The 19941-nt window shown below is 39.7% G+C and overlaps 5 protein-coding genes across 13 annotated transcripts in view; 3 read left to right on the top strand and 2 right to left on the bottom strand.

Moving 5' to 3' along the window:
• LOC117786546 (glypican-6) overlaps positions 1-5715 on the top strand; it is a 51302-nt gene extending 45587 nt beyond the window's left edge. The window contains exons 4-8 of the mRNA XM_034624864.1: positions 1288-1444; positions 1503-1769; positions 3446-4074; positions 4134-4303; positions 4479-5715. Of these exons, the coding sequence (XP_034480755.1) occupies positions 1288-1444; positions 1503-1769; positions 3446-4074; positions 4134-4303; positions 4479-4933 (1678 nt within the window). The 3' untranslated portion in view covers positions 4934-5715. The remainder of the gene's footprint in view (positions 1-1287; positions 1445-1502; positions 1770-3445; positions 4075-4133; positions 4304-4478) is intronic.
• Positions 5716-5980: 265 nt separating this feature from the next.
• LOC117786547 lies at positions 5981-7504 on the bottom strand. Its single transcript, XM_034624865.1, has 2 exons — positions 6347-7504; positions 5981-6284 (listed from the first exon to the last, which is right to left on the bottom strand). Exons 1-2 carry the CDS (start codon positions 7469-7471, stop codon positions 6171-6173), a joined length of 1239 nt encoding a protein of 412 aa, XP_034480756.1. The 5' UTR covers positions 7472-7504; the 3' UTR covers positions 5981-6170.
• Positions 7505-8597: 1093 nt separating this feature from the next.
• On the bottom strand, positions 8598-17102 carry LOC117789036 (mediator of RNA polymerase II transcription subunit 15). 8 transcript variants are annotated; one of them, XM_034628027.1, is made up of 12 exons: positions 16992-17100; positions 16882-16939; positions 15700-16343; positions 14230-15138; positions 12091-13639; positions 11060-11232; positions 10672-10968; positions 10066-10203; positions 9751-10000; positions 9278-9561; positions 9034-9216; positions 8598-8966 (listed from the first exon to the last, which is right to left on the bottom strand). In XM_034628027.1, the coding sequence occupies exons 1-12, from the start codon at positions 16992-16994 to the stop codon at positions 8886-8888; spliced, it is 4569 nt and encodes a 1522-aa protein (XP_034483918.1). In that variant the 5' UTR covers positions 16995-17100; the 3' UTR covers positions 8598-8885. The 8 variants fall into 8 exon arrangements, with proteins under 8 accessions (XP_034483918.1, XP_034483917.1, XP_034483922.1 ...); XM_034628026.1 differs by having other exon boundaries at positions 16870-16939; XM_034628031.1 differs by lacking the exon at positions 16882-16939 and having other exon boundaries at positions 16992-17102.
• Positions 17088-19904, top strand: LOC117789039 (probable deoxycytidylate deaminase). Its single transcript, XM_034628038.1, has 2 exons — positions 17088-17209; positions 19233-19904. The coding sequence occupies exon 2, from the start codon at positions 19237-19239 to the stop codon at positions 19804-19806; it is 570 nt and encodes a 189-aa protein (XP_034483929.1). The 5' UTR covers positions 17088-17209; positions 19233-19236; the 3' UTR covers positions 19807-19904.
• Positions 17135-19123, top strand: LOC117789038 (clathrin light chain). Of its 2 annotated transcripts, none has more exons than XM_034628037.1 (2): positions 17135-17209; positions 18220-19123. In XM_034628037.1, the coding sequence occupies exon 2, from the start codon at positions 18228-18230 to the stop codon at positions 18891-18893; it is 666 nt and encodes a 221-aa protein (XP_034483928.1). In that variant the 5' UTR covers positions 17135-17209; positions 18220-18227; the 3' UTR covers positions 18894-19123. The 2 variants fall into 2 exon arrangements, with proteins under 2 accessions (XP_034483928.1, XP_034483927.1); XM_034628036.1 differs by lacking the exon at positions 17135-17209 and adding an exon at positions 17912-18069.
• Positions 19905-19941: the final 37 nt, after the last annotated feature.

Here is a 19941-nt window from a genome sequence, read left to right on the forward strand (position 1 = left end):
CCGTAATTGCGCCCACTTGGCTCATTGCCCTGGACCCATTCCTGGTCTCAACTTGCTTGAATTGTTACGCGCGTCTGGCCAAATGGCACTTGGGCTTCAGCATCAGCATCAGGTTCAGCTTTTGGTTTTGGTTTTGGTTTTGGTTTTGCTTTGGCGGCATTGGCAGTGCCCCAATCCGAGTTCCAGTCCAACTCCGAGTCCCATTCCCAACGCCATCCTCGGCGTGGCTCGTGTTACCCACGCGCTTTCCAATTGGCAATTGCTGCCTGCAATTCGTTTTTATTGTCATCGTTTTAGTTTTGTCGTACGTGCTTTGGCACGTTGTCCGTTTATTGCCTCAACGTTGACGATGGCGTCGCGTAATTGCTGCCACTTGCTGCTGTGTTATTTGTTGTTTGCTGTATGCGGTTGGTCTGCTTGGACTGAACGAGGGGTCGGAGGGTCACCCGAAGCGGAGTGTGCTGCACTTAATGAAGGGGTAGCTTCTACAGTTCATACAACAACAAGCCATGTGAACTCGTCGGGTGTTTGAGCCAAATAATTGGCACAGACAGCAGTTTAATGAACCCGCTATTAACCGAAAACTCAATATTAATTGTAATTTGTATAATTCGTATCTATGAATTTTAAAATCCAATGATATGCAAAAAATGTTGCATACAGTTAGGATTTATATTAATAATAGGGGGTTTTCACTTAAACAATACTCTATCTTAAATCGTCTGTCCACCGAGCTTTGAATCTCTGTGATCGGATTCAGAAAAAGTAATTTCTATCACAACAAGATCTTCTTCATCTTCTGCGAACAACTTCTCTAACTGCCCACGCTGATCGGAGATGTCAATGTCCATTTGTGCTTTTCTGACCAACTATCTAATTCATTGTAGAACTTTTGAGATGTCCCTCTTGTCAGACAATCAACCTCAGCTAAGCAGCTGCCTTTTGGCGCTTCAAGTGTGCAGAGTAATTTGAAAATAGTTTCAGCTAAGTTGCCACAAAAGAGGCGACTCCGCTTGACTCCCTGGCCTGCTGACCAACTGGTTGAGCAGCAGCCTTACAAGTGCAGCAACAGCAGCTGCCATCTCTCATGGCCAGTAGGTGCAACGTGCAACATGCAGCATATGGCAGGCGAGCAGTCAGCCAACTGTTTTTATAATTTTTCCACATAAGAATCTGTGAACCGCGAGTCGTTCAGCCTTTGGGTTTAACAAGCAACGATTTCCGGCCCACACAACAATGAAAAATACTATGTTACTAACAATTTTCACAATTTTGCACATCTTTCAGATACATGCAGTGCGTCAGCCAACATATGAAGGAACTGAAGCCATTCGGTGATGTGCCTGACAAACTATCCGTCCAAATCAAACGCTCCTTTGTTGCCACACGCACTTATGGCCAAGCTCTTGCCACTGCATCCGAAGTTTCCAAGCGTATTTTGAACGTAAGTGATGCAGACTCAAAGATGCCAGAACATAATTCCAACACATAATCCCTTACAGATTCGTCTTAATCCGGACTGCACGGGTGCATTGACCAAAATGCAACATTGTGGCGCTTGCAAGGGCTACACGGAGAAACCATGCACCAATTATTGTGTGAATGTGATCAAGGGATGTCTGCACTATCTGCATGAGTTCGACGCCGAGTGGGAGAACTTTTCCCTGGCCATGGATAAGGTGGCGGAACGTATGCTCGGCTCTTTCAACATTGTGATGGTTGTGGAACCCATCAATATCAAAATCTCCGAGGCCATCATGAACTTCCAGGTGAGTGTACGAATATTTAGCATAATAACTGTGTATGCTAATCTAGGTCAGAGTTTCTATTCCTTTGTTAATATTATAATATTATAATTAACATACTTTAGAAAAATCAAATTCAATTTGAATTTGTATTATTTATTAAGTTATTCCTAAGTCAATTAAACGGAACCATGGAACAAACCTATAATTATTTATAATTAGATAAAAAACAATAAAGTTTTATATACTGAAACTCTTTACGCTTTATACTTAAATCAAACAAAATTTTTTAAATAACTCTAACATTAAATGGACTTTGCATTATTTTTCGTTTTTGTCTAACTATTGATTTTAGTTTATGCCTTTGGGTTATAAATTATCTCATAAAGCTGTCAACGGGACGCGACTTATTAATACGCATACTCATTTAAATAGCTGACTAACCCGATCATCAAAAAAAAATATGGGAAAACCGTTTAAGCGTGGATAAGACATTTTAGAATCTAGTTTTGTCTTTAAACTTGTTTTGTTTTCTCTTTGCCCAAACAGAGAACTATAAATTTGATTAATAATATTAAGTTTCGTTGTGTTATTTGCCATAAAATGCTACACAAATATTATGCACAAATTAAATGCCGAAAACATTTACACATGAATAATTCTCACAATTTATTGAATTTTGATTACAACAATATTTTAAAGAATTTCCCCTCGCAGTCTCTTTGCCTCATTGAACTTGTTTATTGTTTACCTAAACGTTTCATAGTTTCTTTTTATAATTTTTGTGTTTTGTTTGCCATTTTAACGATTTATTTGCACAACATTTGGTTCCCATATGAATTTAATTTATATTTCCATTTAAAATTTATACATTTCTACTTTGTATGTGTGTGTGTGTGTGTGTTTGTGTGTAGTGATGCTGTTGTTGTCGCTGCTGTTGTTATGCTTATTGTTGTTTTTGTTGTTGTTATAGTGCGGCATTTGGCTTTTAATGTGTTTATTTGCGCGTTTATTTTGTGTTTTTTCATTTATCTCGCGGCCTCATAAAAGGGTAAAGACCGAAAGCAAAATAGCTTTTAATTTAATTCTTATTAGTTTCTTGACTTTTGGCAGTTTATTTTTATCATAACAGAGATTGCAGTGAGAGCTCCGAAGTTAGTCATTACAGTTAGTTACAGTTACAGGCGAAATACATTGGGATAGGCCCAAAATAATCGTGTCAAGCGGTCGCTTTGAAGAGCCAGCCCTAAATCCAAACACCGAACCGAACCGAACCCTACCACGACCCTCAACTGTAAATGGTAGTCGAAACAGTTGGTGTCAACAGCAAAGGTTCTGCAGATAAAGAGTTACTGATAAGACACAACCAGACCAGACAGACAAACAATTTACTGAGTTGTCTCAGGTCGCACTGCTAAAGTTGCTTTTATGCTAGTTTTATGGTTGATTTCTTCTTTTTTTCCCAAGCTATGACTTATCTTATTTTTATTTATTATGATAAACCTATGGATATAGCTATAGCTGCTGTAAAGCTTTAATAATGCAATCGGACAATGCACTTAGTGTATAATATATTACAGATTTATTCTTTTTGATTTTAACAAGATTGTTAATTTATAGCCACAATTACATAACAAATATTTGCTCTACCTGTTACCTACATTTGATCATCTTTTAACGTATTTACTTTTGTTTTTCAGGATTCTGGCCAGTCCATTACCAATCGTGTTTTCCAGGGCTGTGGTCGACCCACTTTACGACGTGCCAAACGCTCTCCTAATCCCAAACTGATGCTGGCGCCATCGGCTGCCGCTGTGCAGGAACTGCGAGAAGAGAACGCTCCGGAGGCAGACACATTGGACATTGATGCCACCTTGGATGAGGCGATTGTGCTTCGCGAGCGACGTGCGGCGGATCCTGGTTCCCAAGAGTCCACATCGCCGCAATCGCAGGAGCAGGGGGTGACAATGTCTGGCAATGGCAATGGCAACGGTAATGGCAACGGTAATGGCAATGGAAATGCAGGGGGAGGCGGAGGTGGAGGTGGAGGTGGCAACAGACGTCAACAGCAACGACGCAAGCAGCAGCAACAGAAACGGAAACAACAACAACAACAGAACAATCGCAATGATAACGATGATGATGATGGCGATAATATGGGCGGCAACAGAGACCCAATTCTGGACAAGATTGTGCGAGATATACGTCAGCGTATTAAGGACTACAAGAAATTCTGGTCGAATCTGCCACACTCGATATGCAGCAACGAGGACATAGCTGCATCCTCCGATGTGGATGGCATGTGCTGGAATGGACACACCATAGACAGGTGAGTCTTGCTTGGATAACAACTTAAGAACACACTGATAGACATTGTTCCTCCATTAGATATATGCACTCTGTGACTACGGAGCATGGTTCAAATCCCGAGTTTAATGGCAATCCAGTGAGCACACGGCAAACGGCTCAGATGTCCACGCAGCTGTTCCATCTAAAAAATGCAATCACTTATCTGCGCAATGCCTACAACGGCCAGGATGTAGATTGGAGCGAGCAAGGTATGTGAAGAGTAGGAATCGCTATTAAGATTTAAGAGCTTAAATAAACAAACCTTAAAAAAATAAACTTGGTGAATGAGAAAATCTCAGATATTGGTTGAAATCATGATATAAGTTTATTTCTAAATAAAGATTTTTAATTATAGTATTAACGTTTACTTTTTTTGCCCTGCAGAGGAACCCTATATGGGCAGCGGCGCCGGCTCCGGCTCGGGCTCTGAGGATGACGAAGACGACGAGGAAGGCTCTGGTTTGGGTCCGTTCGATCCCAGCCACAAGCCAGACGTGGAGCATCCGTCGGTGCGTGTAGATGCCGAGAATGATGATGACGAGGATACGCATCCGTCAGTTACCACACATACATCGCGTCCCAATGTGGATGACAAGAATCCGCTGGTGCATACCACGCACATCACACACGATCATAATGATCTCGATGAGCCGCATAATGCTGACGATGATGATGATACTGATGAGGAGGACGACGGCAGTGTCCACAACTCGTCAACAGATGGCGCGACGAGGAGCTCCAGTGCACCGGAAAAGATGTCGCTCCGCCGTGCTCTGATCGTCTATTTGCTGCCACTTTATATGGCGTGGTTCGGTGGCGTGTGCGCCGATTTGCTGTGATTATTCAAACGCTGCCCACAACGATAAACGAAGCGAGCTAGCGAACAAGTGCAGCACAGCGCGAGGTGGAACATATCACGCCCCCGCCCCGCCCCGTCCGCTGCACGCCCACACCTCTCAGTCATTCATCCATGAAACAAAAATGTTATTAGAACTTCTTATATACAATACGAAATGCAAGTCCAAAATTTTATAAAAACTTTTGTCAAAGCAATGAAAAAAGCAATCAGATTATGACAGTTAAGGCCAACACTTTCAAAGAGCATCAATTATTAAATAGGTTACGATTATCTGTTTAATCGTATCGAATCGAATCGACTTGTCCTGTTAATTGATTCTGATTCCCTTTGAATCCGTTGAGCAAGAACTGTTGGATGAAAGGAATACGTAACGAGCCCCCATTTAGCTATTAAGTTCAGCGCCCTAAGTCTAAGTGCGAAATTTGTAAGATATAAGTGAATGAATGCGAATGTATGAGTGTTTGAGTGGCTATGTGAGTGCCTGAGTGAGTGCCTGTTCATTGTGATCGTTTAGCAAAAATTAACTATATACATTTTAGCCCCTAAACTAAGCAAACTTATATATGTATTATATATATAAACATATAACACACATATTATACCTTATATACATACAAATACGTAAAAGTTGGCAGCATATTTAAACCATTAACCATAAATAACAACACCAGCAAATACAAGAAACATAAGCAGCAATAACAAATTTCTAAATATACTGGACTGTAATTTAGTAACATAGTGAACGTATCTTTTAAATCGATATACAGATGCAACAATGCCACAACCTTTAAATTATCGGTAAACCAACAAATATATCTATATATTTATACGTTGTACCATATATACATATTTGTTGGTACGCCTTTTGACGCATCTACGATCCATCGGTTTTAAGAAAGTGCATTTTTCAACTATACCGATAAAGCGTAATTACTATATATGTATATTTATTTTTGATTTTTTATAATTTTTTATATATTGTATGTATTATTTTTATGTGTATGTATTAAAAACCAATACAACAAGTAACATTGAAAAAGAAAACAATTATTAAATTTTTATTGGGAATTATGTTGGACATTTTTCTAATGCTTTTGGTAAGCAAACTTACTTTATTATTTTTACTGCTGTAGAAACTTGCAAGTTGAATAACTAGAAAAAAAGCATCAATCACAATTAATTCTTCAGTCTTCATTTTGGGTTTTTAGCAGGTTTTTTTAAAACGGTCTAAATTCCGTTTCAATAAATGCTCTTTTCTCAATGGTCAATGTGTCTATATGCACTGGATTAAATGAGATTTTCAAATAGGGATGATGCAGTGCATCTATTGTCTGAAATAACAATTTAATCATATATTTGTAATTTAAATATTTAATTAATTGTATTGACTTACCCTCTGAGGATCGTTAGCCAGTCTGGTTTTGTGGACGTGAAAAGTGACAGGGGAATTTGCATTACGTCTCTTGAGTACTTTATTTAGACATGTGCTACTCTCTTCCAAAAAGAACTCGTGCAATTTGTTGTCAGATATGTTAAGGACCTTTAAGGTTCGACATGCACCGACCATGTTCCACATGTCCGTGGCAAACGGGAAATCACGAATATCTATCAAATGTAACTCCTCCAAAATTTTCAGATTGGAACAAATTATATACAGCTGTTTCATATTTATGTCATCATCCTGTACCACTAGACGACAAAGATTTGAAAAACGCGCAACACACAAGCCCAGATCATCATGGAAATACCAGGAACATGAGTTAAATAAAAGCGATCGCACCCTGGACTCTTGATCCAAATGCTTCAAATTACGCATATAATTGTAATAGTAGTCACGCGTGTAGAAACACAAGCGTTGAAACCTTGACAGTTTCAGTAAACTGCTTAACGTTCCGAACGTCAAGTTATAGTCCTCAATTAGCAGCTCTTCTAGGGTGGCGCATTTGTGGACCAGAGAAAGGTCACCAACCTCAGAAGTACAGAACGGGAAGAGCGAGAGTTTCCGCAATGGCAACGATCCAAAGATTCTATCAAGTGTTGGCGTATCTAACGAACTGGAGTGCAAAGTCAGCTCCTGAAGTTTTCTGAAGTTCCATAGATGATGACCATGGTTTGTGTTTCGAAGTGTAAGCTTAGTGAGCTCTGGAAATAGCTCTGTGAGGAGCAGCGTCACATCGTCATCATGCTCATATGCGAACCAAGTAGCACAGTCGAGACTACGGACCTTGGGGAAGTCGTACGACTTCCAAGATGGTAACAGTTCGTTAAGGAATGGCCCATAGAGCAATAACCTTTGCAGAGATCTACAGGCGAGCTTTAGGAAATTGTGCATTTCATTCGGCTCCTCGTTAAACTCTCCAAGGATATCTTTGTCCATGTGAGCCTCCTTAATGTATCTCCAGTTGTTCTGAACAATGGTATTCATTTCCTCCGAAACTTGCATTAATGATAATTGATCCTTCAGTCCTACATACTGTAAGATTACTGTCCAACTGTCTTCATTAAGTTTGTAGCACATCTTCGCGATTTGAGAAATTTAAAAAAAATTTGAGCAAGCCGAGCTAATATGGAAATGTAATCAGCTGGTTGAACTGCTTGCTAGTTTGTCAAATGGTCGTCCGACTGCTTGCTTTGCGCTATAGGTAATTTCTTAACATCTGCAAATAGCATGTTATACTCATTTGGTACTGTTTTATCATCGATGAATATTAACGGAAAGATAGCTCCAAGTAATTCTCTGTTTCAAATAGTAATGTAAATGCAAAATGTGAATCGAGCTTGAAAAATATCCGTTAAAATCGACAATAAGAAAATTATACAAATTGTCGATCAATCGGCAAATAATACATAAAATTAAAATAAAATAAAAAAAAATTTTTTAAACGCTCAAAAAAATACACACGCATTCTTTAAATTGAAATTCTACAATCTTTTAAATAGAGAAAACCACTTGCCTATATGTCTATCATATAGGGATTATTAGGACATCAAAAAAACGTCACTAAGAATTATGTTTGCTCCAATCTTCATTATTCTTGCGATTTGAGTGTGGGGGAAAAAATTTCAAACTTATTAAACACATAACTGCTTTAAATTGAAAGTCAAACTATTATTAAACTAACATTGCTGTATATAAAACTAAGACTATATGATTTCTAATGTCTATTATATGGTGTACCCAATTATATGAAATAAATAATAAAATAAACAGTTCTAAATGTTCAACACCGACAGTTTGTATATTTTAATTCTTTACGCCAATATCCAATGCTAAACCACATTTTAGTCAAATTTAAAGTTTTTGGCAATTAAATTGATTTATGTGAATTTTTATATTTACAAGCAATTTATTCATTCATTTAATGAAATTAAGAGCAAAAGAAATTTACATTAAGTATGTAACTTAGAATAAATGCTAAATAGAATAAAAACTTCGGTAAAATACATAAAAATAAGAAGGTAGTAATCTATACATTCTACTCTGTGTCTTTATGTGAAGAATACAACTATTTTTTTTTTGTCTGCATTAATGACAAACATGTTATTCAATGTTCAGAGGTGCGCTTGTAACATTTCAAGATTTGCGACTTTTCGATTTTAAGAAAATATTACAAATTAACCGAGTTACATTTGATTTTCTTATTTTTGTTAAATTAGTATAAGCTTATGAAACTAAATGGAGTTGAAGCATAAGGACCACAACACAAGATATATATGCAATGTGCATAATTTATAGCTTGATAGTTGGATTGCAGACAGAAAAATGCAATATGCAATACGAGAAATGTCCTTAATGTAGCATAGCAACTTAAGAATATGGTTATCGATATAAAAATTAACAACTCATTGAGTTTATTGCAGCATTGTTGTATACAATAATACATTTTCAAGCAGGTCCAGCTCCAAATCATAGTGTTTATTATAGATGATAACTACTGCATTACTTCACGAAAGCGCTTCTGTCGCTCCAAGCTCTCAACCTCAGCCCAACAATTGCGCATGTTTCGAAACAACTGAATTTAGAGAAAAATCTTTAGATAATTTAATTTAATTTAATTGAAAAACACAACAATCACTTGCCTCATCAATCCAGTTGTGTTCAGCCAACAGATCGTTCAGAATTTCGGTTGAGGTCTTATCCGGAAATTGTTGTTGTTGCTCAGTTACACGCTGTGAACAATTAATAAACAGATTGAACTTCTCATGCGCAATCTTATGGAAGAGATCCGCGCGTGCAGCACAGATTCGACATAATACAATATCCTGAAAGTAAAGGGACAAATTTTAGCAACAGAAAGATTGATCACTTAAAAATCATTTTTACTTTCTCGTATACAATCCGTGCATCTGGAGTTATGGTCTGCATCGTGTTTGGATTATACGGTTCTCCAAATAGCAGGAAACGAACGGCGATTCCTGGTTGATGGCAGCCAGCACAATTCTTCTGAGTCAGATTGTTTTGCACCCATTCAGAAAAAACGTGACACTTTGGCCAAGTCTCAATAGACGAGATAATGCTTCGAGTCCACGGGGTGATTGCCAATAGTTTTCGTTTACAATTGTCCATGATGTTGTCTACGACACGCACGCTACCCAAAAAGTAATCATCTTGAATATGACAAGAAAAATAAAATAAATAAATTAAATATTTATATAAATATAGAATATTACACAATATATTTATGGTTTAAAGTAAGTCAAAAAATGTATTCGGATAAGGCAGGTATTAGTCAGGCTATTATTTTATTTTTCTGTTCGATCCATAAGTGTATATTCTATAGGTACGTTGAGACTTACCCTTCTCGCGTGTTATCTCAGAGAAAAAGCTTGGATCAAGCGCCTGCGATATCATTGTTTGTATATAAATTTCAAAATTATCCCGATAAGACAGATAGTCCTCCATTATCTTCTCAATAAACTGCTCAGTATCATCAGCTAAAAGCTCAGAACGCATAAACTCAACAATTGTCTCAGTGTGAGATTGAAGCTGGATTCGCACGGGAGCTTTGAGGTAGAGTTTCTTCGTTTCTAGATTCCACGAAGCATACTATAAAATAATAAACAAGTATACATTTATAATACTGAAGGAGATTGATATTAACATTTATTCACCTTGGACATGTTGCGATAGAAAGTCTTGCCGTTCTGTCGAAATGGCTCGTACTTTTGCAATATACATTTGGAGTCCACCTGCCAAATTGTTGGCCAGTCGTTAACCAAATCCGCGCGTAAGACGATAAAGTCGCCAGTCTGTGCAAAAGTCAAGAAATGTAAATTATAGTTGATAGCATTATGTAACATCCAGATTGTAGCCTTCACCAAATTCATAGTAGGCTCCAGTTGAGAAAACAATTTTTAAAAATTTCCTACTGTCAAACTTTTCTTCAAAATCTGTTTTAAATCTATCATTTTTTAAAACTGTTTTTCGGAGCTGATTTGACCTTTATTATCATTAACTGAAAACGTCAGCTACGATTTTAAAACCTAAATGCTGATACGTATATCTCTTACTCATTCTTAATTAGTTTTAAATTTAAGTCAACAGTTCTTGAGATAATAAGATAAGAATAAAATGATTAAAATAATTATTATACAATTTAAAAAAAGCTGTACTTTAAAAGAATTTTATAATTTTCTTTTTGATGACCCCAAATGTAGCAGAAAAAGTAAATTTGATGAAGGTTACAATAATTGATATTCTGTAGATGATAAACCTACTTTAAAGTTCTCAGCTGTTGCTGGTGCTCCCGTTGTTGCATTGCCATAGCTGACATCAGGGCCACCTTGCAGATCCTGCTGCGAATTGTAGGCATCGCCAGTGGCATGTAACTGTTGCTGCTGCTGCTGTTGTTGCTGTTGCTGCTGCTGATGAAGATGCTGTTGCTGCTGCTGTTGCTGTGAACCCTGCAGTTGATGCTGTAATTGCATGGATTGCTGGCAATAGTTGTTCTTGCGTGGGGTGCCTTTAATGCGCCGTGCCGCTTTTCGCTTGCCATATCCCTTACCGTCATCGCTCTGTTTGATAATATGATAGTGGAATGGTGGATGGAATGAGTTACAAACAAGAGGAACGATGGAGAGCGAGCATCGCACGAGTAACACTTACGTCTTCCTCCTGCGGCGTCCAAACGGGATCCGTGTCCGAGTCAGTGAACTCCTCCGGCTCACCCACCGCATTACCCTCCCCAATAGTAGACGTATTCAAAAGCAGTGCGTGCATGCTGCTCTCCTTGGCCTTGCGGGAGCATTGCTCCCGACGTGGCGGCATATTCAATGGGTCTGTGGAGAGCACAAAAGTGGTTAGCAACAAGCATCAATGTGGTGGAGGTGGTGCAAAACCGTCGCACAGAACAAACGTAGCGCCGAACAACAACTACATCAACATCAATATCAACATCAACATCAACCATCAACATTAACCCATTTGCCATTGCCATTGCCATTTGCCTTAGCTTTGCCGAGAAGAAACCGAGGAGCCGTGGATCAGCCATCGATGATCCAATCAACATGCCGAATCGGCTCACAATTAAGTAAATAATAATAAAAATACACGTTTTGATTTTTATTTTTGATGATTTTTTTTTTTCATTTTTAAATTAATAATATTTGTTCTCGTTATTCCATCTCAAAAATACTTATACTTTTTTTACTTTTGTTTTTTGCTCATGCGTTTCGTCTTTATAACAATTTTTTAAAAGTTAAGTTTATGTATTCGGTTTTTACATATGCACAGTTTCCATGTCCATGTCCATGTCCATGTGTCTGGTGGTTGTTCTAATCCTAGTCCTAGTCCTAGTGCTTGTCCATGTCCATGTCCTTGTCCTTGTCCCCGTCCTGGTAACAGGTTCGTAATATGTTTCGTCTGTTGAGTGTGTCATTATATGTATAATGTATGGTTGCGATTAAAACGCGGCTAATGCTGCCATGGCCAAAGCAGATTTATAAAGTGATGAGGATTGGCGCTAACCGCTGCCGTGTTGATGGTGGATGCCGATGCCAATGCCGTCGCCGTTGGCGGCGCCTCGGCGGTTGTGTGATGGTGGTTGTTGTTGTTGTTGTAATTGTTGTTGCATGGCGCAGCAGTAGTTGCGATAGTAGAGTGCTTATTGGAATTATGCTGTTGGTCAAGTAACATACCTTGACTGCCGCTCCCGCTCCCTGCCCCCGTCCCAGTACCGCCGCCCAACTGCGCGCAATGTTGTTGCACAAAATGCTGTGCAGTGCCGAGAGCAGACGCCTCCTGTTGCTGCTGTTGCTGGGCATATGGCCGAAACGAGGATGTCGTCTGATCAGCTGCAGGATGCTGGATGACAGAGGTAGTTGTTGATTCAGCGGCAGCCGCCGCAGCAGCCGCCGCTGCCACCATTTGTGCATGTGGCCTCTTTTTCGGCAGTATTTGAGTTTGTGAGAGTATTTTAATTCGATGTCCATCATCACCAACAAGACCGGCCAGATTGTGCACTATCTGGTTGTCCGTTGTTGCGGCACCTGGTGTTGTTGCCTGCGATGTGGACGCATCATCACCGGATCCGCTTTTCCCTTTACGTTTGTATGGAGCACGTGGATAGTTAAGCTTGCGCGATGGTTTCACAACCGGCGGCGGATCATCGTCGCGTTCGCCTTGCAGAAACTTGAGATAACTGTCCATAAATTGTGTCTTCTTTTCTCCAATCGATGTGCCCACGCTGACAGGCTTCGGTGCGGCCGGATTGTATGAGCTGGATGCACCACTGGATGTGCAATGCGTGGTTGTCGACACCGGCGTCAACCCATTATTGCTGCACTCGTGCGCTGTGGAAGAAGGCGGCTCCGGTGAAGGCGTTTTGTTGGGATTACGTATGCCAAAGTTTGTATTATTCGTCGAAGAGTTTGTGCCGCGTCCATTGGTGGTCAGTGAGTTGGCATATCCCTGCTTCGGCGCACTATTCGCATCTGCCAAAAAGTCGAGTTCCTCTTCAATGTTTGGCACAATCACCTTATTGATCGCTTCGGCAGCAGCAGCATCTGCTGAACTTGATCCTTCCTCATCTTGCTGTTGCACAGACTCAATTTTATCCTGTTGATGTTGCTGCTGTTGTTGCTGCTGCTGCTGTTGCTGCTGTTGATGCTGTTGGTGCTGCAGCTGTTGGGCATACACTTGTTGTTGCTGCTGCTGTTGCTGAGTGTACACCTGCTGCTGCTGTTGTTGCTGCTGCTGCTGTTGCTGCTGCTGTTGTTGCTGTTGCATACACGCCGTGTACTGCGATGCAATCGGCTGCGGAAATGCTGGATAGTACTGTGCAAGCTGTGTGAGATGCGACTGCGCCTGCGATGACTGCAAGTGTGCGGGCTGCGGCAGATGCTGCTGTTGTTGCTGCTGCTGCTGCTGTGAGGACTGTTGCTGCGGCTGACTATGCTGCGGATATGTGGGTATGTTTATAGTTGTCGCTGGCGACACAGACACCGACACCGACGCCGCATTGTTCTCTGTTTTCAGCGGCGTATTCCACTTGCTATTGAAATCATAATACGTATTTTGCTGCTGCTGTTGCTGTTGATTGTGCTGCTGCTGTTGCTGTTGCAGCTGATGATGCTGCGATTCCTGTGGACTTCGAACTGTGCTATATTCGCTACTCGCAATCAACGTTTTCTTCGGCTGCCGTTTCCTTGGCGTCTTCGCCGGCTTGGGCGGTGGCTTTACATCCTCCTGCAACAGAGCAATAAAAAAGAAATGCGTCGATTAAAGATAGAGACAATAATGGTTTCCGATATCTGGAAATCTGCTTTAAAAACAGTGTTGGGACATTCGACTTGAGAAATACCATTTATGCAATTTCAACCTCAACAAAGACACACACTTCACACACTTGACACTTTCAACGTCACGTCACAGTTTCAAATAGACCACATGATTTTTGTCAAACAATTTGTACAACATAATGAAATTAAATATGAAATAAAAACAAAAGCCGCCTCCAAAAAATACACAAGAATTAAATCATAATAAAAAGAATAATACAGAAGTTAAGCGAAAAAATAGTACTTGTACTTACGTTTTGCAACATTTAAAACTATAAGCTGTTTAACTAATTTACACAATTGAATTGATTAGTTCTTAATAAACAAGGCTATTACCGAACTATCTAATTGACTGGCAGATTCAAATGAAGAATTAAAGCACAACAAAGTTTAAATTTAAATCAGAAGCAGAAGAAAACAAACATAAAAACGTAAAAACATAAACGAACAAACAAAAAAGAGTAAACGAAAATGAATACATACAAATAAAATACAAACCTTTGGCACTGTTTGAATCTGTGACGCTAAGCTGCTCGATGTCCCGGGTGACATAATCATATTGGCCACCACATGCTGTCGACGGCCTTGGGGCAGCAGATGCTCCTGGGCCACAGCCTGCACCTGCACCTGAGACTGCGCCTGTTTCGACTCAACATCAACGACACTTGGCTGATAAAATGTTTGCTTTATCTCAAGACCTGGCGGCAGGTTAAACACGAGATTCTCACTGGTATCCGTGCTGCCAGGGGCTGCATCGTTGCCATAGTCCAGCTGACGATGCTCCTGCTTGACATGCAGCTGCAGCACACTCTTAATATCCTCCTGCCCATCCTCTGGCTTTGTCCAGCAATGCTGTTGCACCTGCTGCAGCTGCTGCTGTTGCTGCAGTGTGCTCTGTATCACAGATGAGTAGGCAACCGTTGTGGGAGCTGCAGACGAACCCGCGCCTGCCACATTCATCACTGTACGACGCGACACTGGCGATGCAGATGAGGATGCCGCCGATGACGTCGCCGACGCTGCCGTCGCCGGCGTTGTCTTGTATACAATAACATGTGGCGCTCCAGCCACATCGACAGTGTTCAAATTCGTTATTGGTGATCCATCCGCTGAGCTTAATGCGGGACTCGCGTATTGTGCCGCATAGGCGGGACTAACATTCTGCTGTTCGATGTGTATCGATTGCGGATCCTTGCGAGACAACTTTATCTTTTGTCCATCTATTGTGTAGTAGGTTTCCGTCTCACCAATATTTTGTTGCAATTGCTGTTGTTGCTGCTGCTGTTGTTGTTGTTGTTCCTGCTGCTGCTGCTGTTGTTGCTGCTGCTGCTGTTGTTGTTGTTGCAATTGGGTCAAGTAAATTAGTTCGTTGTACGCTTCGATTTGCGTCTTTTCTTGTTTGATTTGCTACAGATTCGTTGAAGCAGCCGTGGAAGGTTGTCAGGTAAATTTTTGTATTGTACATAAATTTGATGGAAACGGAAATTGTTTGTGTTGTTTCGGTATTTTGATACATTTATATAAATATATGCATTTTACATAGACAGTTAGGTATAAGTTGAGGCATAAAGTATGAGAGGGTGAGGCAATGTTATCAAGGAAGCGTCCAAAGGGGCCCAGCAAATACTATATCAAATTTATATGAATATACACCACACTCGGTGACATCTTCTGAATGAACCAAAAGGATTTCTAGTTAAATTACTCTACTTTCATCATTGTCCATCATTTTAATTACCAGTGTTAAGTGTTAGTATTTTTATAAGATGTTGTTTAGGCCTATTTTGAGTCGAGTCTAGATTTAAGCGCCAAACCAAAGCACTAAGTGTTGTTGAAGCTGAGAAAATGCCACCAAATCAAATGTTATTGACATTTTTTCTTTGTCAATACAAACTGAGCCCCTTCAAGTTCCCGGACATGGCCATTTGCAACTCTTTGTTGCGATAATGACAATTTTGATATACTCACCACTTTGTCAGCCACTAGATTAAGTTGCTGCTGTTGCGCCTGTTGTTGTTGCTGCTGTTGCTGTTGGGCTTGCTGCTGCTGTTGCTGCATGGCAAGGAACGTATTGGATAGCATATTCGGCGTGTTCCACGTCAGCGATGTTGAGGTGAGAGCCACTGTGGTAGGCGAAGGTGAGGCACCGCTCGACGATGAGTTCTCACCGTAATAGTTCGATGCCACATTGTTGGCAGCGGCGGCAGCAGCGGCTGCTGATGAAACAGCCGCGACGGCTGCCTGATTTTGAAATGTGCTCAGCTGCTTGTCCAGACTGGTAGGCAACTGCAGTTGCTGCAGTTGACGGTGCGGTGTGTTGACCGTCGTTGAGGCATAATGCGCCGGCTTCGGCTGTACACTGGCAGCGGCTGCATGATGATATATCTGCTGGAATACTGGATTATAGCTGCCGATCGGCGATGGCGGCACAAAACTGCCGCCACTTGCTGCAGCTGCATTGAAGCTCGCTAAGCTTGCTGCTGTTATGGTGGCTAAGTGCGGATGCTGAAATTCCTCCGCTGTGCCTCCCGTGCTACCGGCTGAACCGGGCACAATGCGGTTGTAAGCGTATGACCAGGGACTGGAGTTGGGATCCATGAGGCGTGTTTGAACTGAAAACAGGTTTGTTTATATCATTAATATTGCATTGGCTAAATATATAAAATACAAGCAGGCATGCTCTTTACTATTTACATACACATACACACACTCACATAAACACATACACATGCACTTGTACTTGCTGACGATTTTCTGTACACTAACCAAAAAGGCGCAACCAAATAAATGTGTCTGCAACCAAGTTATTTTTCAAAATTATTCAAGAGTGTGCAGCCCTGCGCCAAGTGCATGTTTCGCGATATGTACATTGGTATGTATGTATGTACCTATGCATATATACATACACACAAAACTGAATTATGCCGCGCACAATTTGCATAGAAAGACTGTGTCATACTTTTGCTAATTCGAAAAAATTAATCAATATTTTTATCTAATTTGCATTTGCATAATGCATTAGTTATTTTTATGCATTAAATACATTTGTGTGCATGTGTACATCAGTTGATATTTTCTTGAAAACACTTTTTACATGCATATACATATATGTATGTATATGTATACATACAAACATACATGTGTGCGTACGTTTTAAGATAGTCACTAACAAGCAACTTGGGCGTTTTACTGCTTCATAAGATTCACACTGCGATGAAACATCTTTATATTTTGCTTCGATTATGCACTTGTAAATTTACCATGCAATTTTAAGTAAACTTATTTTGAAAACTTCTATAATTTGGCTGCATAACTTTTTTGTGGGTGAAACAATCTCCAAAATGGCCGATCAAGTACAAAAGGAACTAGTGATTCATATGAGCAATACACACGTGAATCGGTTCATTAAAACCCGTCTTCTGAGGCTCATGTTCTTAATTTGTTATTTCTTGTGTGCTTTTCTGTAATTATTTATGTGGTAAGTTGAGCTTTCGGATATTTTGAAATTTTTAACGCATTCTATGTGTGCATACATATTGAACTCCCTGTTCGTACGCAGCAACGCACATACATACATATGTATATATGAATGTTTATACAAACATATGTACATATTTATGTACATTATATTTTGCTCAGCTATCAATCTAGTGTTGTAAAGTGTGATGTAAAAACGCAAAGTGGTTATTCCAATCTTTTGATTTTTATGAAAATAGCACCACGATGTCATCGTGCTAAGTTACCTTTTTACAATTTTAATCTTAATACAAGTGAAAATACTTTAATTATCACAATCACATTTGCAAAATTACAAAATTGTAAGCCGAGGTGGCAACCTTGCATCCCAGAAAAAAATTCGGTTAGTTTAAACCCTCGGCAACCTTTTAATTAAAAAAGTTGTCGCAATTCGAATTTTGTTTAAAATTAAATAAAATAACTTCTTCTCCCGATGGGTGGCATACTTCAAACCTTCATAGCGATGATCGCCTTTATTTTATTAAATATTGATTTAATAATTTGCATTAAATGATTAATTTGTTGCAAATAAACTAATAATAAGTTCACATTTGAATTGCGCGTTAGCCTTTTTAAAACCGAACTGACGTTGATCAAATCGTTCCGATTAAGTAAATTTTGAACTAATCACTAAAGTAAGTGAACGAACTAAATCCATGATTGTTCAGTTGAATTTGTTCATTAGAACGATACAACTCTACAATTTTTTATTGAGAAAAAAAACTAAGATTAAAACTGAGAAAACAATTCATTTAAGTTGTATATATAGACGAATAATACAATTTAAAAAAACTTAAGTTGTGTAACCAATCAAAGCAAGAGGTATGTATTTTTAATGATATTGTATGAAATGTGTAGATTTCATTTGCTTTGATTTTACACATTATTCATACGTGTAAGTGACAAATACGCCCATTAACTGTAACTACTATGTATGTATGTATGTACATATGTGTATATGACAATTTCTAGAGTACAAAATGGATTTCGCTGACGATTTTGCAACAAAAGAGGAAGTTGACCCAGCAGCAGACTTTTTGGCCCGCGAGCAATCAGTTCTGGGAGACCTTGAGGCTGAAATAACGGGAGGATCTGCCACAAATGCAGCTACTGCTCTTGCCACTGACGATGAACTACTTGGCGGTTTAGTGGGAGGCGGTGCCGAACTGGGCAGTGAACTATCTGCTGCCGTTGGAGGAGGTCTTGAATCATCGACGGGCAGCTTCGAAGTAATTGGTAGCGAGTCAAACGAACCTGTTGGCATCTCGGGACCACCACCGTCTCGTGAAGAACCCGAGAAAATCAAAAAGTGGCGTGAAGAGCAGAAGCAACGCCTTGAGGAAAAGGATCTCGAGGAGGAACGTAAGAAGGAGGAGTTGCGTCAACAGTCCAAAAAGGAACTGGACGACTGGCTTCGACAGATTGAGGAATCGCTTTCAAAAACTAAACTATCTTCGCGTAATGCCGAAATTCAAGCCGCTTCATTGGAGAACGGTGCTATTGAGCCCGGCACCGAGTGGGAGCACATTGCCAAGCTCTGCGACTTTAATCCCAAGGTCAACAAAGCGGGCAAGGACGTCTCACGTATGCGCTCCATATATCTGCACCTGAAACAGAATCCCATTCAACTGCAGAAGAGCTCCTAAAATAAAAATAAAGGCAACCGCTGTCAACTGTGAATTAGGTTTGCACCTAATAAAACATTTTGATTTGGATCATTAAATTCTGATAAATACAATTGCTATAAATTCCAATTATATTACATATGTATTAATTCTAGTATATTGCTGCTGAATAGTTCAGTTATTTGATAATAATGTTTATGACTATACCATAAATTACATGAATAATAAAGAGACATTCACATAAAAGCACACTCTTATTGTTGCTTCATTATTTCTGCTGAATATAATTGAGGAACACATATAGCATTTTCTAATGAATTAAGCACTAATTGCTTTAACCGTTTCAATAATTATTTCCAGAATAATGTCCGAGGAACTGATAAAAGAAGATACCGACTTGTCACTGGCGACTGAGAGATTAACTTCGCTACATATAAACAAGCGACAGGACTATTTAATGTGGGATGATTACTTTATGGCCACCGCTCTACTTTCAGCTAAACGTAGCAAAGATCCTGTCACCCAGGTTGGAGCATGCATTGTGGATAAACAGAACCGTATCGTAGCTATTGGCTACAATGGATTCCCGCGAAACTGTAGCGATGATATATTTCCTTGGGTTAAGAATAGTGATAGCGATCCATTGGATTGCAAAAAATTATATGTTGTACACGCTGAGGCAAACGCAATCCTCAATAGCAACTGCACCAGTCTGGACGGTACTCGACTCTACACGACTCTCTTTCCCTGCAATGAGTGTACAAAGCTAATCATTCAATCAGGTATCAGAGAAATATTCTACATATCCGACAAGTATGCTGAAAAATCCATTTATAAAGCATCCAAGCGCATGCTCGATGCAGTTGGCATCGTCTATAAGCAACATATGCCAACAAAAAAGCAGATTATAATCGACTTTGACGCTATTCTATAGAGGCAACAACATTAATTGTAACTAAGAATGAGTTGGCAGTTTGACAAAGTCTTTTAATTTAAAAACTATAATTTTTCAATGTGTACCATGTGGTGTTACTTATTTAAAGAAATGCATTTTAATATAGGTAAATTA

The sequence above is a fragment of the Drosophila innubila genome (genome assembly GCF_004354385.1).
Source record: "Drosophila innubila isolate TH190305 chromosome 3L unlocalized genomic scaffold, UK_Dinn_1.0 0_D_3L, whole genome shotgun sequence".
Classification (NCBI taxonomy): domain Eukaryota; kingdom Metazoa; phylum Arthropoda; class Insecta; order Diptera; family Drosophilidae; genus Drosophila; species Drosophila innubila.

Coding starts and splice junctions, on each gene's coding strand:
- LOC117786547 (XM_034624865.1), bottom strand. CDS start 7,471: ATGTGCTACAAACTTAATGAAGACAGTTGGACAGTAATCTTACAGTAT. Junction 6,285..6,346: donor TGGCTAACGATCCTCAGAGG/GTAAGTCAATAC, acceptor TTGTTATTTCAG/ACAATAGATGCACTGCATCA.
- LOC117789036 (XM_034628026.1), bottom strand. Junction 10,969..11,059: donor GGACGCCGCAGGAGGAAGAC/GTAAGTGTTACT, acceptor ATTATCAAACAG/AGCGATGACGGTAAGGGATA. Junction 9,562..9,750: donor TGAGATAACACGCGAGAAGG/GTAAGTCTCAAC, acceptor GTCATATTCAAG/ATGATTACTTTTTGGGTAGC.
- LOC117789038 (XM_034628037.1), top strand. CDS start 18,228: ATGGATTTCGCTGACGATTTTGCAACAAAAGAGGAAGTTGACCCAGCA.
- LOC117789039 (XM_034628038.1), top strand. CDS start 19,237: ATGTCCGAGGAACTGATAAAAGAAGATACCGACTTGTCACTGGCGACT.